Raw genomic sequence first — 19,929 nt, 5'->3', positions numbered from 1 at the left:
TTGTTTCCTTTTTAAAATTTCTGGTGCTTATCTGCTTAAATGCAGAGATGGTAATGTCCATCCCAGATAGCTGGGATTGGTTGTTAAATCAGATAATTGACAGCCATTTCTGTCTGCCCATCTTTGATCCAAGATTCCCATGTACATGTACCCATTCTCCAGGAATTCTGAATGAGGGGATAGACAAGTAGCTGTAAAGGTAATGTATGATACTTACAGTCCTTGAATATTGATATCAATGTCACCTGAATATTTGTCAGTCCTATCAAAGAAAGTAGGATCAGTCTGGTAATCTTTAGGCTTCTGTAGCATGTAACAAGTTGTAATCCTTAGCTTTGCTGCCAGCAAATTCCTTAATAAGCAAAGATATCCTAAAACACAGTGCCAATAAAACCTCTCCAATATGTTAATTTAAGTGGGCTCTTTTAAGCAGATAATTGTACCAAAAAAAAAAAAAAGGCGGCATTCTGAAATTCTCTAAAAGACTTCTAAAAGACATGGTGAGACCTATCATTTGGATGATCTCATCATAGTGAAGCACAGGAAAACAAAACACAAATGAGGTTTAGGATCTCACAACAGACATAAGATTTCAACCTAAAACATATTAGCTTATACAAATAGCTCTTTAATGAGTGAATCCAAACAGATTTTTTAATTCATCTACAGCCCTTTCAAGATTAATTTGGCACACACTGCATTTTTTATGCCATTTTGATGCAAGACATAGTGAACTTCAAGCATTTTGAGTAATGTTCTTAATACCGGATTTGGCTGAGAGACAGAATTCAAGAGAAAACAGAGAAATATTCAGGAGAGCTGAATCACAACTAAAGATTTGTATTGGCAGGACTTCAGAAAACATAGATATTCATGGACACATCTATGTCTTTAGTGTACCACCATGGCCGCATAGAAGTCGTTTCACCTGTGTATGTAGCAGGACATTTGGATAGAAGTTGTCCTACACCTTCAAGGACTGCAAAGTTGAAGCTACAGGGTCTCATAAAATTCAGGTTGGAAGGAAGCTCAGGAAGCTGGTCAGCCTCTAGCCTTACCATTTATCTTATGTAGGTAGCCTTTGCTTGCCTTGGTGTTTATGCATCTCTCCTCCTCTGGGCTCAGCTATGTCTCTGTGTTTATTTCCACAGCATCAATTCATCTGCCTAAGGGTCAGATGCTAGTCACATTTGACAAGGCACTGTAAGAAAATCCCCCCAATTGGTTTTCTGATTTTGAGCAGTAAGGGGCACAAATTCCAGTGGTCTGAGGGAGGGGCTGGCCCTACAATAAGTGGGGACTTTTCAAAGGATTTCAGCAGAGGTGCAGAGGGGTATTTCCACCCTGCACGATGAAGTGGGCTAGGGAAGAAGAGGGAAGGAGGAGGCAGAACAGCTGCAGCAGCTGGAGTTGCCAGGATCAGCTTGCCTAGCAACCCTCTTCTTAGGGAAGGGCATCTAATTCAGAAGCAACAGCAACATCAGAAGCAGCCCTGACACTTGGTGAGCTGGGTGTACGTTAGGGAGCATGGGAGCTGTCAAAACACCAGCTGTAGAGCTCCGAAGCCTCCTCAGTTTATTGGTAGGTCTACCTAGATCTGCTTACCGGACCTTATTCCTCTGATCTGTGCATACAGAAAGAACTGTATATGGCTTATTAAAGTGAAACAGCTATTTGTACCAGGCAGTTGATTTTTATTTTAGTAATGTAGAAACCAAAAGTAATGGAAGACATATTACAAATAACCAGTTTTATCATTGTATCTTATTCCATTCATGTTGTGTTAAGCAATTGTATAATACAGTAGATGATTATGCTTTAATAATATGTAGAAAAACAATAGCAGATTGTATGAGTAGAAACTACTATCTTTTACTAGAAGTAGAATAAGCCCAGAGTACATTATCATAGAGTATTCTGATCTGTTCGTATACACCCTGGAGTATTTTTTAATACACGACTGATATAATCTGTTATATATACATATATAATGTATATTTTGTTACTGTTGCAATTCAATCTGTACGCTACTATGATGCTGTATTCTACCTATACCAGGCTTATGCTATCCTTATTTTATGTGTCATTGTGTATATTAACATTTATATGGTTAAAATTTGTAGTGTGTTATTAAAGGTATAATAGAAAATTACTCGTTCAAAGATTTTAGGTATAAAAGATTAAAAGAAACTGAACAGTTTGGAGTGGGAAGAGTGCCATTCTAAAAGCAAACAAAAAAACCTCTTTAAATAAATTGTGTCTCTGCATATGGTCCTAGAAGCACCTGCTCTTTGTAAAGAACCATTCTGGAAGAGAAAGGTTAGTTAAGTCCCCTCACTGTTTCAAGCCAATTTCTGGACAGATCAAAATAACATACTGGTTGTGTTTGTATACCCCCAAGGAGCTACCTTTTCTTTTTATTATTACTTCTATTTTTTTCTTTTTTTCTCCAGAAGTTGAAGACAGCAAAATATGCCATACTATGTTTCTGCATTTTGTTTGATTTCTGTAGAAGGATTACAAACTTAGGAGATGGAACCCATCCTTTCCCCGTTCTCCTACTGTCATTTTGACTCTATTTTTTTTTGTTTTGTTTTGGTTTTTTTTGGTTTTTTATTCTGTCAGGTGATACTAGTGGAGGGGTGGCATGATTTAGATAACAAAGACTATGACTGTTGGCCCCTGGAAAAGCCAGATGAGTATAACATGCTGGACTGCGGAGGTGAGTGAGTCATAAAGAAAGATGATATCTTACTTGGGGAATGGCTGAAACCCCAAAAGTGAAGTATTCAAAAGTGAAGTATTCATAATAATAGTTTACTCATGATGGATGTTATCTGTGGTAGAAAGCATCTAAATCAGTGACAACCTCTCTTCCTAGAGAAATAAGTGAAAGAAAACAACTAGAAGATACTTCAGAGTAATTATTTGTCCAATATAACTTTGTTCCAATAGAAAAAATAATAGCAACAGCTGTATCCCTTTGCCCAGAGCAAAACTGAAAACATTTTCTTTCTCATTAGAAAACCAAATGCAATTTAATCCAAATAAAGCATGGAGGCAGTGCTGCATTGTAGCAAATGTACTTGCTGAAACTTTGTAGTGTCAGTTCAAAAGTGTATTATGCTTAATCAGTAAGCCAGAATGCAAAATCACTGATTCTACATGTCATACTTTTCCACCTGGCTCAAAACTGTTCCATGAGTACCTAAAAAAACCCTCAGACCTTTAACCACTTACTTCTGCCAGTTCCAAAAATTAATTTACATGATGAGATAACAAAAAACCAGAATAATTTTTTTCTGTTGGTAATTTATAGATGAAAAAGTAATTAAGGAGCAACTGAAATGTGGAAAATTCAACTTAAGTATAAGAAAATTTCTTATACTGAAGGGGTTATAAAACAGTAGAACAGGTTTCTCAGAAAGTTTGTGGCTTCTCCATTCTTGGATATTTTCAAGACCTGACTAGACAAAGGCTAGAGGAACATCCTTGGGATGACACTGCCTTGAGCAACACAGGCTTGGATGAAATGATTTCTGTAGGCACCTTCCAAGATCAACTCTTCTGTCATCTTGTGACTCTGTCACAAATAAATAACTGATGTAAAGGAACACTTTGTTTATGTTGCAAAAGGTAGGACTGGAGACAAACATTTAATAGGGTTTTTAGAAAAAAACCAAGAACACCTCAGAAGGCAATTCTAATAAAACACTCCGGGAAATATACTGCTGTGTCACACTCTGAGCTGAATGTTACAGTTAAACATTCTCCAATTAATTATTTTGGAACAATGAAGTTCAAAGACTATCTAGATAATTTCAACTAATACTTATATCCCTGTATGAATTGACTCTTGGTTTAACATTGAAACAGCTACTTATCAGTACAGATGCCTTGTTTAAATCTATTTTTATTAAGTACAAGGGAAACTAACATGAGCAGGTTGCTTAATTAATGTATACCCATTACAGTCAGTTTTAGAATGAACTTCAAGCTCTATCCTGCCTTTCTTTGTAGGTTTTCTTAGCCATTTTCTGGGCATTGCTAGAAGCAAAGCAAAACACATATACTGTAGCCTCATTGCTGTGGAATTAACAAAAGATCTTCAAAGCTTTTATATGTGGGAGTATTTACTGTTGAAAGAAGAGTTAGGTTTATGTTTTTAAGACCTTTAAAAGGAAGTAGAAAGTAATTTAACTAAAATTTGTTCTGACCTTTTGTCTTCATTCTCACATATTCTTTGAAGCTCAACGCTCTTACCTTTTAGTAGAAATCACATAGTATTTTTTAAAAAAATCTTTGTATTATAGTTTTTCACTTAGTGTTAGCAATTAAAATGAGTTTTTACTTTTCAAGGGAGATGAGAAATAAAGAGGTTATTTTACAATTTGCCTAGTTTAATCTGATAGGAAATGAGGGGGAAAATAGTGTTTCAGTATAGTGCAAGTGAAGAACATACTTGTTAGAACAAGTATGAGTAACAGAAGAGGTCATAACCAAATAACAACAAAAAAAGAGATCTCTTGTAAGGCAGGTTTACCAGTCCTCTGTGGAAGAAATTTAATACTTCCTGACAAACTGAGTTACATAGTTGCATTATGTAGGTAATTTGATGTGGTGCAAATTAAAACTTTCATCCAACAATAGAGAAAAAGGTAGGTGGATGGAGTGGGAAGATTTTGGTAGTGTTGTTTAAGTTTATGGATTTAAAACTTTTCCCAACTCTTGTCTCACTTCATTCTCAGACCCAGAGGAGGTAATATGGAGTCCCAGGGACAAGAGACATGATGGGGGTAAACCATCTTTCCCAGTTAAAATTGCGAAAATGGGAAACGACAGATGTCTGATTAGCACTCCTTCTACTGTCCTCTGTTGTAGATGCCATATGGTTCTATTACATGAGAATGCATTCTTAAATATGTAGTATATATAATTTATGTCTCATGAGTTTAAGGGTTTTGGCTGAATTTTGTGTGTGGTAGAGTTGTCTGTTCCTCTTCCATAATAAGGTGTGTCTCAGTAAAAGCAGCCAAGAATTAAGAGTAATGTTGCCTGATCAAAAGAGGAAAGCAAATATACCGGGATGCCATGTACTGGAAACGAAGTTAGTTTGCTTAAGCTGAAGAGATGTTTTGTTAAATTTCTCCAACGGCTTGATCTTTTCTGAGTGTCAGAATTCTTCAATAATGTGCTTTGGTGTTTACCTATACAGCCACTAAAATGCATGACTCTTTTTGGCTCATAAAAAGTAATGGAGGAATACTCTGAGGGTTATTCAGAGGGTAGTGAGCACAGGAACAGGTTTCCCAGAGAAACTGAGGATGTCCCATCCCTGAAAATGTTCAAGGCCAGGTTTGAGCAACCTGGTCTATTGAAAGGTGTCCCAACCCATGGCAGGGGAGGAGGAGCATCTTTAAGGTGCTTTCCAACCCAAACCACTCTATGATCCTATGAATAGATGAAAATCACTACAGAGGAAGTTTTACATTTGTATGTATCTGTTAAGTAAAAAAGTATAGGAAATATTCTGACCCATGATTGCATTGTTTCTAGGACTGGAGATGACATGGGTGCAAAGGCCTCCAGAAAAGTCTGTGAGTGGGGAATCCTTCAACGTTACCTATGCAGTCTTTGCTTCAGACAGTTTTTATCAATATGCTGTGCAAAATGGAATCCTTTCCCAAAGGTATTACTTCTTATAAAAATGCTGTCATGAGCATGAGTATATGAGGATTTTGTATGTACATATTCAGTAATATAATTGGAACGCACACTAGGGGGCTCTTCATTAATTCCTTCCATCTTTTGAGGTCTCTTGTGGCTGTATTTGCCCTGCTATTTTTCCCTTTGCTCTCAGACCAGCCATCATGGCATGGTTGCCTGCTAGGTCAGAGACAGGGCACATAACTACTGTCACAGTGCAACTCTGAACATCACTTCTTGCCTTCTCTACACATGGAATTTACAGCTGAAGTTTAAGCATGAGTCACAGACTCTCTGTATTATATACTCATTTCAATCATAAGTGTAATTGAAGTGCACAACATGGATATCAAAAAGAGATAGTCCATCCCTGAATCCATTTAATTCAGTGGTAAACCTTGCTTGATTTCTGTGGGATTAAAACCCCTCTGAAAGTTTATTTGTCAACTCACACACTGTGTTGGTGACTGTGGACATCACAGCAGTTAAATAGAGAGTATGTAGGGGTGCAACTACAGATCTACAGATCTGGACCTATAAATCCAGGGATAATACACTCCGATTTCACACTTCTGTGTGTATCTAGCAATTCTCCATCCCTGTACAGGAACACCTGGGACAGAGGGTGCAGCTCCACTTTCTGTGCTGTTGTGTAAGAGATGTTTTTGGAACATTTTTCTCTGCCTAAGTGTTCACATTTCAAAGTTCAATTTATAAAAGCTGTTATCCAGAGTTATTTTATTTCGTATTGAAAGATGATCCACAATCTATTTGCAACAGGAAAAAGTAGATATATTTTATTTTTTATCATCTATGTACTATGTTTAGAAACTTACTTAACATTTATCACATTTTCTGAAATGTATGGCTAGTAATAGTTCTGAGAACTTAACCATGAGGCAGGTTTTTTCACTGCTTGGCATGAATCTGATTTTTCTAGCCTTCCCAGGGAGACCCACATGCTCAAATCAGTAAGAAATTTGGAAAAGTCTGCTTTTTGTGTACTTATACATATCTTGAAAATAGAGAGATGGCAAATATTTTTAAAGAGAGATAAATCTATGCTGCAGTTTTGCAAAGGGATCAAATTTGCATCTCATTTTAACTAGAAGATTATCTGGTTGACACTAAAGGTTACAGTGGTTGACCCAAATACCCATTGTGTATGGCCATCAGCATAATTGGGTGAAGTCGTGATGAAGTTACTGAATAAAAAATGCAGAATACTAAATAAATTTTAAAAAGGAGCCCTAAAGAAAAATACATGATAGAATTAGGCACCAGCTTAATTAAGTATTTTTATTAACTTCACGTATGATCTCAAAGGCTAATAAATTTTAGTATTTTATCTGTTTAGATGTTTTGGAGATTGACGTATTTTCATATCGTTTCAAATATGTCTATGCCCCTTTAAATCTGGCCATGAGTACAACCTATGTTAACCTAATCCTCTGTGGTTTTGTTTATTTGTCATCATAAACAGTCTTCTCATAATAAACAAAGCCTTCTGTCTTAGATCTACTCATTACTAGCTAGTACTTCTTTCATTAAGAACAAGCCAAAAAATAAATCCTGTGTTCTGGAATTGTTTTATAAAGATCCAACACAAGTGCGTTACATTTCAGCTGAACTGCAATTAATTCTGGCTGTATCTGAGTAAATCATGTTTACAGAAAACAATTTTATCTTACAGCCAAATTTATTAGGGTGATAACCACTGAAAGTATAACTGAGGAAACAGTGTTGCATCACACATTTCCAGGTGAATATATTCATCTTTCAGGAACAAGTTTTCAAAAGTCGTTTTGCAGAACAGTCTGTTCATAAAGTCTACGCTAAATTTGTGGTTTGGGGAACTGGATCTGATATCGTCCATTATACTTATTTTCCTTGGCAATTTAGATTGTGGAGCAAAGACTAGATCTAAATGTTCTGTATGAATCACATGCATAGATGAAGGTATATAATTGAAAACATTGAGACTAGAAGTAGCCAGGGACACATATGTCTGAGAGTAGAAGAAGAATAATGGTGTTTTTGTCTCTGTCAGATAAAGTAGTGCCAAGTAATCCCGCCTGGTCATTAAGTCAGGCTGGAAAGAGAAGTGGAGGCTGGTCCCTGCTTGCAGCACAGTATCTGCTAGATGTTCATAGTACATGGCAGTAGGCAGAAGTCCAGTTGACAACAATCTCCAGTGCTCTGGGAGCATTTCAACCAGAAGTAAAACAAAAGAGAAGGAAATGATTCAACCCTGTTTATTTCACTGCATATGTTTTTGCTGCTAATTTCTCTGTACAGGATAAAGAGCAAGGAATGGATGTAAAAGTTTTTCTCTCTCTCCTGTTTGGATAGCAATGCCACTGCTGCAAAGGAATTCTGTGAGGAGCATGAATGTCCTGCCAGATGGAAAGATGCAAATGGGGACAACTGCTGTGTTTACCATGCCAACATTCATTCCTGTCCTTTAGCCTTCATGGTTAGTGTGATGGTGCAGCATCATGTGCTCTGTTCTTGCTGCTGGATGAGACATCATTGTAATATCCAGGTTTAAGTTCATGAAGTATTTTTGTGATTACAATTAACCAAATTTATATAGTTCACTATATATTCACAAATTATAGTTCACTAAAACCGTTGTGGCAATGTCTGTCAGTTTTAGAAATTTTTTTGCACTGGATGCTGAGGCTGCAAAGCGTCTGGACCTTTGGACAAGGCAGTCCAAAGAATCTCTCATTAGTGGGACCCGACTTAGATCACTGTGCAGCCAACAGAGAAAGACAGGTCACAGCATTCTAAAACAAACAGGGTAAATTGTCAGTTGGAAGTATTCCAGTCTCTCTGTTTTATAGAGAGGCTGTGAATAATTTGCTTGGATTACTGGAGCTGAGGGCGATGAGTATCACCAGAAGTGATTTGTAGAACTGAAGCCTATATACCCATGTCCTTAGATGGAATGGTTTTTCTCCATTGTATCAGAGCAAAAAAAGGAATCCAAATACAGGATAATAAAATTTGTTTATGCAGTGTAAGCAAGATCCATTCTTAGCCTGTCTGCTTGGCTTGTCCCTCTTTGAATGAATACTTAAAGTTCTGATTCTAAAAATACAATTTGGAACACCTTTAGTTTTTTTAATCTATGAGGTAAGCCTTACCCTGCATGAAAACTTCCATGCAGTTGCCCAGTTTTTCTAGTTAATCTCCCTTCTGGCAATGTGACACATTCTTTGTGATCAAAGGTGGTGTAATAGGAAGCCTAGTCTACACATCTTGCAGCTGTTTCATGTACCCTTCTGTGTGAAGATCTAATGACTCCACAACAGCTCTATTTTGCTTCTTGGCAGCCTATTCTTAAGGACCTGTTTTATTAATGATTCCCTGAGAGCCTTAGCTGGCACCAGGACTTTGGTTTAAAAGAGGAATCCCTGCTGGAATCATCACATCAAAATTTTTGTCTAGAGCCATCAACATCCCACCACGGTGGTGACCTCTCTATTATTTCTATTTTCACTTTTAGTTCTGCTTGGAATTAAGGTGTGGAAATGGCAAAAGCATGTTCACCAACATGCATCATTTGGTTTCTTCATAATAGTGTAAATGTTAGAGTTTCTGCTTAAAGGAATCCTAAGCCATTTGACTGTCATACAGTTGAATATCACTGCATAAGATTAAACATTTACTTCAAAGTAAGATTTTTCCATTCTTTGAGAGGAGTATGGGTTTTCATTGTTTTATTTTTTTCAGTGTCATGAGTTCTAAAACATTTTATTTTGGTTAACGTTCACCATTTCTTTTGACTTGGTTTATTTCTTACAGTCCTTTGAAAGAAGTGTCTGAAGAATTATCTGGAGTTGGGAGACAGGCTTAATACTTTCAAGTAAACAAAAAACTACAAGATCTTTGTACAGCCAAAATATTCCTCTGTGTTTGCACATGTAGGAGGTTTACATCTTAATAGCTTTATTGAGAAATGCTCTGCAAACAGGCCCTAAAGATGTGCCTCCCTTCTTTATTAAAGAAAAAAGAAAGGAAGCTGCTGTGAGGGACACATAAATCAAAAGTGACACATAAATAAACCCCTTTGAGAAAAATATTAAAAGTGGAATATGATTCTGGTTCTGATTCTAACACAGCAAATCCAGAAAAAGGGAACCAGCTTTATAAGATCACTCATTCTATGAGTACACTACTGAGGCTCATGTTTTAAGAAATAACAGTATATGTAAGATCTTAACTGAGTATAGGATCAGTTGCTTCTCTGTTATTTTGTCTTTTGTTTTGTTACAGAACAGTGTTGCTTGCATTTTGGCATTTAATAGCTTTGGTTATAAAACAGCACTTCATTTGCTGTTAGAGAACATAAGTAATTTTGAGAAAGTAAAAGAGGAGGAGCTAGGACTTCCATTGTGTTGTGGTTTAATGACATATTGAATATGTTTACTAAAGGCTAAAGGAGGAATATGTGGTCCATGGATCCCAGACGATGGTCAGATATTTACTCACACTTTGTCTACTGCTGGCAAAATGAGCCAAAGAAACTGGACTGCCAAGGTAAAGTATATTTATTGCATATAGGTTTTTACCCAATTTGCTCTTTCTGGAGCTTACTTGCTAGTAATTTAATGCAGTTCATGTACATGTTCTCCATTTCATTTATATGTATGTGTTATTGTACAAGTTATGCATATAGCTGAGTACTATCAATTCCCAACTGACTTGACTGGGAAGTACCAGCTTTACTCCTTAGGTAGTTAGTGGAAGGAGTGGGGATGGGAGGAAAACAAATAGCATAATCTGCCCATTTGAGATCCACACTAACAATACATTTCACTCATATGATCATTAGGGAGCTTCTGCCTGAAAGAACTAACAGGAAAGCATACATGGCAAAATGCGTAGGGCTGACAGCCCTGCCTAGTGAGAAGAAGACACACCAGGAAGGGAATCAGACCAGTCTTTCTCACATGAGCTGTCTCTCCTGATTCTGAAAAAAATGCACAAATTCTTCTGAAGGACACCACAGTCAGTTAGTCCTCGTTATAAAAGCCTACTGTATGCAAGTGAAGTTTTGATGCTTGCTGGTTTGTTCACTTGTTTCACAGGTTGTTTTAGTTCATGTGGGTGTGACTTCTCTCATTGCACACATCAGAGTTGGGAGAATGCAAGCTGCTCTGGAAGCAAAAACCACAGTCCTTCCTGCAGTAGGTATGATATAAAATGAAAATGTGAGATAATTGCCTATTGACTGCAAATCTCAATGCTTTTATCTTTCATGCATGGTTACCAAGAGGAAAAGCAACTCCTACCCCAACCTTCCTTTGAAAATGTCTTCCTGAAATTCTTCTTCACATAACACTGAAATCCGAAAAAGAGTTTGAGCTTCTAACATGAGTATTAATCTAGAACAGTAGAAAACCACTCTTGTCAAATGAGTAAAGTCAAATACCATGATGAATGGCTTCAGGCACTACAAGGCTTGTCTGCACTTCATGGGAATGTGTGAATATTCCTTCAGCTAGTGTTCTGAGGATCTGGACACTCTTCCTCTGAAAGGGAGCAGACTAGTCTTAAACATATTGGAAAGGTAGAAATCCATATTGGTTCCCTTGTTCACATTAAAAATTGTTGCCAAGGGCATCAGTCTTTCATTCACTTTAGTATACCTGGGTGGAGGGAAGCAGAAATAACTCTTGCAATTCTGTTAGTGATGTAAAATTTAAAAAGTGGACTTATTTAGTAAATTAAACACACAACCTGAAGAAGGTTATTGGCTAAAACAGGAGTGTCATCACAATACTCTTGTTAGCTACTCTTCTGGATGTGTGAGAATATATTTCCCAATGTTGTGGAAAAAAAAGAAAAAACCCACAAAGTAAAACAGTGTGAACAGAACTATTTACCTGTAGAATTTTCTTCTCGTTTCAAAACAACTGCAGCTGAGTGTTCCAGGAAACTTAGACTATATCTGAGAAGAAATTTTTTAAAATGCATCTCTACCCCTGAGGCAGAAAGTGACATCTGTTATTATCTTGGTATTATACTGGAATTAATGAGGCTGAAACAGAATTATTTCTGAGCAGTGGATTTTTTTTTTGAGGCTTTTTTATTTAAAAAAATTACATAATGACAGACTAATACCTTCAGCTCACCTCTCAAGGCTGAAGTATAGCACGATACTAGTTTAGTCACAGAGGTAAAATTGAAAGACTATTCAAGACATGGCAGAAGGAGTTTTGTTATTTAAAACTTTTTTGTTTTAAATTACATCTGATACTGCTGATAATTTGTGTAAGACCTCGGAGTAAAGTAAAGGAAATACTTGAAGTGTGGGTTGCAAGATTCCTTTTTGTAGTCCCCAGTGTCTTCTGCTGCTGCTGAGGAAGGGTCACTGTCTTCTGGGGATCACAAGGACTGGATTAAATACAAAGAATAAAAAAGAAAATGCCGGCCTTGAAGAACCTCAAGTTTCAGAAAAACAACATACGGATAATGAGAGACACAGTAGTGATGAAGTGATTTATACACAAGACATGTCAAAGGCTCAGATGTAATTAACATTTAACCTGATCAAAGAGAACCTGTATTACTTCAGAAATTCAGATTATTCTTTAAGTTGCTGGGATGGTATCTCTGAATTCTTCAAAATTTGTTCTTTCTGGGGCTCTGAGGTTTCCCAGCGCAAGAACTATGTGTTTAAATCTGAATACAACCTTGTGGATGGATGAAACTGCCTTAAAATTTTCTGATGTATGTTTCCTTTTCTAATCAGTCTGTGGAGATGGCTTTTGTGAGGAAGAAGAAGGCTGCTCTATCTGTCCAGCAGACTGTGGGGAATGCCCTCTTTCTGTTGATGTTAGGATAGCAATTGTCTTACCAATATGTTTAGTTTGCACTGGCTTCATTTTGACAGTCATGGTAAGTACCCATTCTCTCCTATTTCCTTTCTCTTACATCCATGATTTTATAAGAATGGAGCTCTCTCTTAGTAGAGGGAGAGATTTTCTTCTGCATTCAGCACCTGTGTGCTATGGAAAAAAGGAGAAAGAAGGGAAACAACTTTTAAAGTCTCCTTATGAGGGAAGTCACATTGTACTAGGAATTTTCATCCTGTAAGAGAGAAGACTGAGGTGGAATGTAACAGAGGGATGGGTAGATGATGGTAAAGGAAAAAAAGATTTTCCACAACATGGGAAGCAGGGGATGCCAGCAAAGTAAGAGTACTTTTCACTCAAAATAAAACTCTGAAATTGACTGCTTCAAACCCTATGGAGGTCAGAATTATAATTCAAAAACAAATTAGGTAAATTCATTAAGGGACTAGCTCCACAAGAGGCTAATCTCAGTGTCCAAATACAACTTTAAAAGCAAAACATTCAACTTTGGATATTCTCAAAAGAATAATGGGGAGAGGATAATTTTTTTTCCTGTTTTTGTTGGTTGATTTTTTTAATAGGTTTGTTTTCTTAGTGTAACAACCAGCTTGGTTCAGTTCAAAGTGATTAATTCTGCATAGTAATTATCAATTATTATAGCAGACTCATGAAAGAAAAAGAGAATGAGGATAGAGGAGTCTATCAATATTGGAGAAGTAGTTTTGGGTGTCTGTGAATGAAAATGTCTGTATAAAGAGAAGAGAGTATGCTATTATGACATTATTTAACAGTGCTTCTGGGAAAGAGGATCTACATTCCTTATGTATCTGCATCTTAAAAAAAATGCATTTATGAGTTTCATAGCAGAGGTTGTCAGGTGAATATGGCAGTTGTAGAATCATTGTATTGACTATATTCGTAACATGTAATTTATTTAGAGCTTGGCCTCTGTATCCTATAAAACTATAGGCTCCTCTTTCCTCAGGAATTCCTTCTCTTTCCATCTTGTACTGCAGTTGCTGTGAGCATCTGTGGTAGGCAGCTGCATTGAAAGGGAATGAGTAGGAGAAAGGTGATGGCCCACAAATTGAGGTACTAAGGGAGGCCTGAATCACGTTATATTTTTTTGTCTTTCTGTGCCTCACTGTGTGGCTTTGTGAGGTAGGAACAGAAGCACTGTTGAAAGCTATTTGAGCATTCATAATCCACAAGGAAGTTGTGACAATGAGTTTGTAGCAACTGTCCTGTGAAACCATATGATCTGATAGAAATATGCAATTGGACAGATGAGAAGCTCAGACAGTTTTAGATAACTAGCTTTTTAGAAAGAGCGATGGAGTTTCTTGGCCTAGCATATGTTTATTTAACGGTCTTGTAGCAAAATTAACCTATTATTTCTGCTGGTTTTCTGTAGATTTGCAGTACTTTGGGTTTTTTTTGTTCTTTCATTTCTATATGCATATTCCTGCTAACTTCTTCAATAGCAGCATCATGGGTTTTTTAAGTTTTACTGGTTTTATTGTAACAAGATAGGAAAGATTATTTTATCCAACTCAGGAATTGATATAATGTAAAAAGAACCGTCTAGGAAACCAATGCCTTCTTTAAAGCCTCGAGTAGCGGAAAGGATTCCTTTGATATCAGTATCAAAGGAAGCAAGCCTAGTATTCACTTCTTGCTAATATGTCTTTGCACAGTCATACCTTTACAAGATAAAATGTAGGGTTTTTTTCCTCAGAAGCCTTTTGAAATAAATAGGATGACTTGATTTTGATTCAGTGAGCTCTATATTTGTCACAATTTCAACCAGTATATCAACACAATCTCCACAACCTGTTCCTTGTCCATTATCTGGGCTTTTGTTACCTGTTTCAATGAATGCATCATTCCTAGTATTAAATTCTGCATTATAAAAAATGGTATAATGATGGTAAAATGCTGCTTTGATTTGACATTTTGACATTGCAGTCATAACAACTGTATAATTAATCTGGTGCTCATTTGAAAGCATGTATTTACACTCTGTAAATGTTAGCTTTGTATGTCAGCTCTACAGAAAATCAGCTATTAGGTCAATGTCTTCTTTACAAAGTAGCCACAGAAATCCTACCTAATATTCTTTATGAGAGAGTATTTGACAGAATATGGCCTAATTTGTAGTTCATGGGCTAATTCTATTCCAAGATATAAGATAACTGCTCCTTATCTCGGGATTGGGATGAAGTGTGTTCTTGTTCTTACTTACATAGCACAGGGCACTTCCATGAGATGAGATGATGTAAACCCCTCATCTGATGTCCAGGCTGAAATGTAAATGCATAAATGTTGACAGTAATGGAGAGTTTGTATCCAATGCAAAAAATGACACATAATTAGTTCTGGAATATAGTCTGTACAGTTTTTAATATATTTATTAGATACTGTTTTTTTCTAAGCCTGTTATTAATACTTTTGGTTCTAATGTTACTTGTAAGACATATGCTGGATGTTTACTCTTCAGATTTAGTTTGGATACTTTTAAGTTTTCATATTTTATAAAAATAATCTCTGATTTAATTCCTTCAAAGACAGGAGGGCTACATTAGGAATGATTTTGTTTTATTTTTGTAGTGGTTTCAATATCAGAAACAAAAGATGCTTTGGGATGAAAGCTGGATTATAGATTTCAACTGCATCAAACAAGGTTAGTAACTTGTAATTTTGATACTGTGATCAGTGTCCTTATTAATCTTTTAGAAATAATCTCAATTATATTGTTCATATTTTGAGGGTCTTGCAAAAAGTGAAGCAGTTTGAGAAAGACATATCCAATGTTTCATCCCTGTAACCTCTGTGAGATGATCACTCATATTTTTGTTTATCAAAGCTTTAGATGACGAAGTTATTTTAAACAGTTTCCTTCTTTTTATTTATGTTGATTTGTCAGTTGTAAAAGACAAGCCTACCCCAAAATAAACAGATAATCTCTGGAGTGGAACAAAATAAATTACAGTGGCTTCAGTGGATATATCTTTCTGTATAATTGTTCCCACTAAGTTGGCCTGGAATTGCACAAATATATTGAGGGATAGAGAACTATCTTAATTTCTCTCAGTGTATGATGTCTGTGGCAGACTTGCTACAGAAAGAAATTCATTTTGGCCAGAAGTTTGGAGGGTTTTTTTTCTATTTTATCTTCTGGCTATAAACTATGATTTAATTTGTTTAATAAACTATGATTTAATTTGTTCTAATTAAACAAGTTAAGAATAAATTCAGGTGTTATTATATGCTTTACCATGCAGCACTTAAAATACATATAGATTATTTACTTTGCTGTTCCTTGATTTAGCAGAAGGAAAACAATACCTAGATCCTCAGAAAGGGTAAATCTGTAGAAATCTGCTGAAGTTGGTAGGTCTGTGCTGATTGTACACTCTCTCATTTTCTGTCTCTGGGACAAAGTGCTCAGCAGATGTCTGCTTTATCTGTGTTCAGTTGTGTTGCCAGTGTCAAGATGTTCTTGTGATAATATATAGTAGAGATACTTCCAGCCTTAAACTTGAACATTAATTTCTGTATACCTTTGATAAGATATTGTTGTTGTGAAGAAGAAGAGATTTTGGCTTAGAAATTAATTTGATTACAGGAACCAAAATGAATTTCAATCCAGATTATTGAAAACAGAAATGGAGAAAAGTGTTCTTCAATATAGCAAAATGTAACATGAGCAAAATTTTCAGCTGATAGTAAATTAGAAAATGCCATAAGCATCACACGTGAGAGGAAGCAATAGAAAGAGACTGAGGGAAATTAGAAACATGATCAAAAAATAACACATTAAAATTAATTTGGAAACTTCAAGATGAAAGATGTAACTTTCTTGGAAAAAAGCCTGCAAAGCAGCAATACTGTTTAAGACCTAAGAGTGATGGTTAACAACTTAATGAGGACTGATAACATTATAAGGTCACAGACACTATATCTTCTCTGGATAGAGTTGTTCAGAGCTACCCACGATGGCCTGAAATGCACAGTTATCTGAATGAAAACACATCAGCAGTGCTGTACCCAGGGTATGTAGCACTCAGTGTGAAAAATTAGCCTTATTTTCTTCAAGATAACGTCTTTTTTTGGTGTATTGCACCATATATAGAGATATAGGTACATATGCACTCTTATTCTTAAAGCTATCTCAGGGACCTGTAATGTATTTCTGGGTGGAATGCTGTAGAAAGCTTCAAATGTCAATGCAATTTTGAACTGCATATGGATAATACTATGGTGTGGGAACATGGCAGTCCTGATTCAAGGTGAGATGCTGAACTTCCTCAGCAACTTCCTTAGCAAGATATTTCTACCAGAGAGAGTTGAGAGGTCTCAGCAATTCTGAGACTAATTGGCTAAATCTGGATTTTAATTGGAGATGATGACACGATATGTAGTTCATTAAATTTGTTTTGCAGTCCATTTTTTTTACTGTGACCTGGTCAACAGACATTAAAAAATGTACACTGAGATCACTGGGAGTTTTTTCCTCTTACTGTATTGTTGCTCTTCTCTGCCTTCTCTCTGGTGTCAGAATCACTTCCCACATTCCTGTACTTTACAGTCCCTAGGAGCTCCAAATAGACTTGTTAAAGTATGGCACAGGGTTTGCTCTCCTTCCATGGGTTCTGTCCTCAGCTTCTGTGTAGCAGCAAGGGCTAATCATCTCAAGAGCAGAGAAATAAAAATTGCATCAAATCCTGTGGTTTAATGAGAAGTATCTCTGGCAATAAATCATCTTTGAGACTTTTTTACTCTTTTTGCAGCAGTCACATTCCAAGCAATGGCTTTCTCTCTTAAGTATTAACAAGAGCAGATAAGATGCAAAGATTTTGAGAATTCTTATATTCGTTTATCTCTGGAGTCTCCACCTGTGCAATAATAGGAACCTTCAAGTGCCTTTTCTCATCCCACAACCCATTTAGATTGCACTATATGGACAGCAACAGGAAGCATGATGAGTACTCCCCCAGCACCCAGTGACTCCAATGTCAGTTGTGTTACTGCTCTGAGCTCCTGCACAGCAGCTGCCAACATGTCCAGGAAGAAATATTTCACCCAGACTGGGAGATAGTAAGTCAATATGTTACTCATTTACTGCAGTATCTACTGTATTATGGTTTCACCTTGATCTCTGATTCTTGCCACTTTACATTGATAAGCAGTGAAAAAGCTTGAATTTATCTTGTTAGGCCAAATCTGGTAAGTTAAGATCACCATCTGACTTCTGCACCACATATTGGCTGTGGAATATTTGACATGCCAGGCTTCTGGTTTGGTTGTGATTCCTCTTTTTCTGTTAGGAACTTGTTAAAATGTTGGTGCATAAGATGTCATGCATCCATTAATGAATGGCCCTTGCTGTTTCAAATGTATCTGAAACTAAGGCTTTTATGCAACTCTTTTTTGTAAAATGCAGGCAGAGAAAGCTAGGTTCTTTGCACTAAAGAATGACATCCTCTACAGTAGCACACAGAAATCTTTTCCTTAAACCAGCTGACACGACTCAAGATTCAGAGCATTTCAAGTCTGAATCAAATTATAAAGGTGCATATCATGTAACTATAAGGACAAATGGCATAGCCATATCCTGCTATCCAGAAAGCAGTTTTTCCCATAGAAGAGATAAATTAAGGGGTAGGAGCAGAACACATGCAAAGCAGTACTTACCATTTGAATACACAGGGAAGTATCTGTGCTTTGCAGGATAAAGTAGCTTACTTAGGATCATTGGCTGGGGGAGCAAGTGTCTTATCAGCATAGATTGTGGAAAATCACAGCCACTTCATTGATGAAATACTGTGTCCAGCACTGATATTTTTTGCTTCTTCTTTCTGAATGGTGACATTTTCTTCATCATCATCATCATCATCATCATCATTTTCCTCAGATGATTCACAGTCAAAAACATTCATCAAGGGTGAAAAATATAAGAATGGGACATTCAGCTTCATTGGGGAAACACCTACAACTGCTACACTAGCCACCTCATACTCTGTATTTATATGGTGGGCACCACTAATATTCCTGCAGGTATCTCCACTGTATTCCTTTACTCTAACAAGGAAAATTGCTTTGCTCTCAATCAAATTCAGCTGCTTCTTTGCTGAGAATGCTCAATCTCATGAGAAAAAAAGCATGTTAAATGTCAGTGCAGGATCTACAGAACAGTAGCCAGAATTAAAGGATAGCAGGGATGTGGCTGTAAGTGTTTCTCTAGCTCTGACATTCCCTTTGCTGCTACTCTGTCATCAAACTGCCTCAACTGACTCTAGCACTCACATTCCAAATGTTGGCCACAGATCAAGATTGCTTGAATGTAATCACTAATGCTTCCTTTATCAAAAGAAACAGGATCCTGTCCCTTGTCTTGGATTCAGATTTACAGCCACATATGGACATGCTTAAATTCTCTGCCTCATCTCTAGATATGAAGCTGTTCCCCATTTGTGTATTGCTGGCTTGTGAAGTTGTCCCAAAACTCTGTAAACAGCATTTCATTCTGTTTCAGTGATGGTAGAACAGTGGCCATAAAGAAAATAATGAAGAAGGCATTCACGCTGTCTAAAACCATACGTAAAGAAGTAAAGCAAGTGAGGTAAGAAGTGAAATATAAGAAGTGTATGTTCTTCCATTTTTACACTGGTTTTTTAGGGCTTAAGATTTTTCCAAACATGACTGTAAATTCATATTCCTCTTTCTTTCAAACTTTGCTTGAAAGAAAGAAAAGATCGAAATTTCCTTATGTCTGTTTTACTTTTTTCTTTACATTGTGAGACAAGGTACTTGGTTTTCCAGTTACACTAAAAAACCAGGAGGGACATCTGTGAAAATTTCTGTTGTGCTGTGATTTTTGTTGATTTTCACAGGGAACTTGACCATCCCAATCTCTGCAAATTCATTGGAGGTTGTATAGAAGTTCCAAATGTTGCCATTGTCACAGAGTACTGCCCCAAAGGCAGCCTGAGTGATGTGCTCCTCAATGAAGATATTCCTTTGAACTGGGGTTTCAGGTAAAAAAATCCAACTTTTTAAAAGCTAAATGACATAGACTGTGCTATATGCTATTTAGGACAAAGTGTTAATTTTAGATAAAGTTCTTGTGTAGACAGGCCTGTACTGTGATATAAGAAACAAGAAAGAAAGCAAGAAAGCAAGAAAAGAAAGCAAGAAAGAAAGCAAGAAAGCAAGAAAAGAAAGAAAAAAAATTTGAATGTCTAGTCCAAGTTTTCTTCTGGTTTTTTGAGAAATCATATGTTTAGTGCTAGCAATGCTAAGCCAATGACTTTTCAACTCTTTCTCTAGTTATACTGCAAAACTATTTTAA

General features: G+C 36.6%; 1 protein-coding gene across 1 annotated transcript in view; it reads left to right on the top strand.

The window, feature by feature from the left end:
- Positions 1-1,527: 1,527 nt before the first annotated feature.
- Positions 1,528-19,929, top strand: part of LOC125320269 (atrial natriuretic peptide receptor 2-like) — a 37,410-nt gene continuing 19,008 nt past the window's right edge. Inside the window, exons 1-11 of the mRNA XM_048292403.1 lie at positions 1,528-1,581; positions 2,626-2,722; positions 5,557-5,689; positions 8,059-8,182; positions 10,150-10,254; positions 10,806-10,908; positions 12,473-12,618; positions 15,186-15,258; positions 17,528-17,675; positions 19,114-19,200; positions 19,472-19,615. Of these exons, the coding sequence (XP_048148360.1) occupies positions 1,528-1,581; positions 2,626-2,722; positions 5,557-5,689; positions 8,059-8,182; positions 10,150-10,254; positions 10,806-10,908; positions 12,473-12,618; positions 15,186-15,258; positions 17,528-17,675; positions 19,114-19,200; positions 19,472-19,615 (1,214 nt within the window). The remainder of the gene's footprint in view (positions 1,582-2,625; positions 2,723-5,556; positions 5,690-8,058; positions 8,183-10,149; positions 10,255-10,805; positions 10,909-12,472; positions 12,619-15,185; positions 15,259-17,527; positions 17,676-19,113; positions 19,201-19,471; positions 19,616-19,929) is intronic.

Source organism: Corvus hawaiiensis, chromosome Z, assembly GCF_020740725.1.
Source record: "Corvus hawaiiensis isolate bCorHaw1 chromosome Z, bCorHaw1.pri.cur, whole genome shotgun sequence".
In the NCBI taxonomy this organism is placed as follows: Eukaryota; Metazoa; Chordata; class Aves; order Passeriformes; family Corvidae; genus Corvus; species Corvus hawaiiensis.
This window is presented reverse-complemented; position numbering and strand designations above follow the sequence as displayed.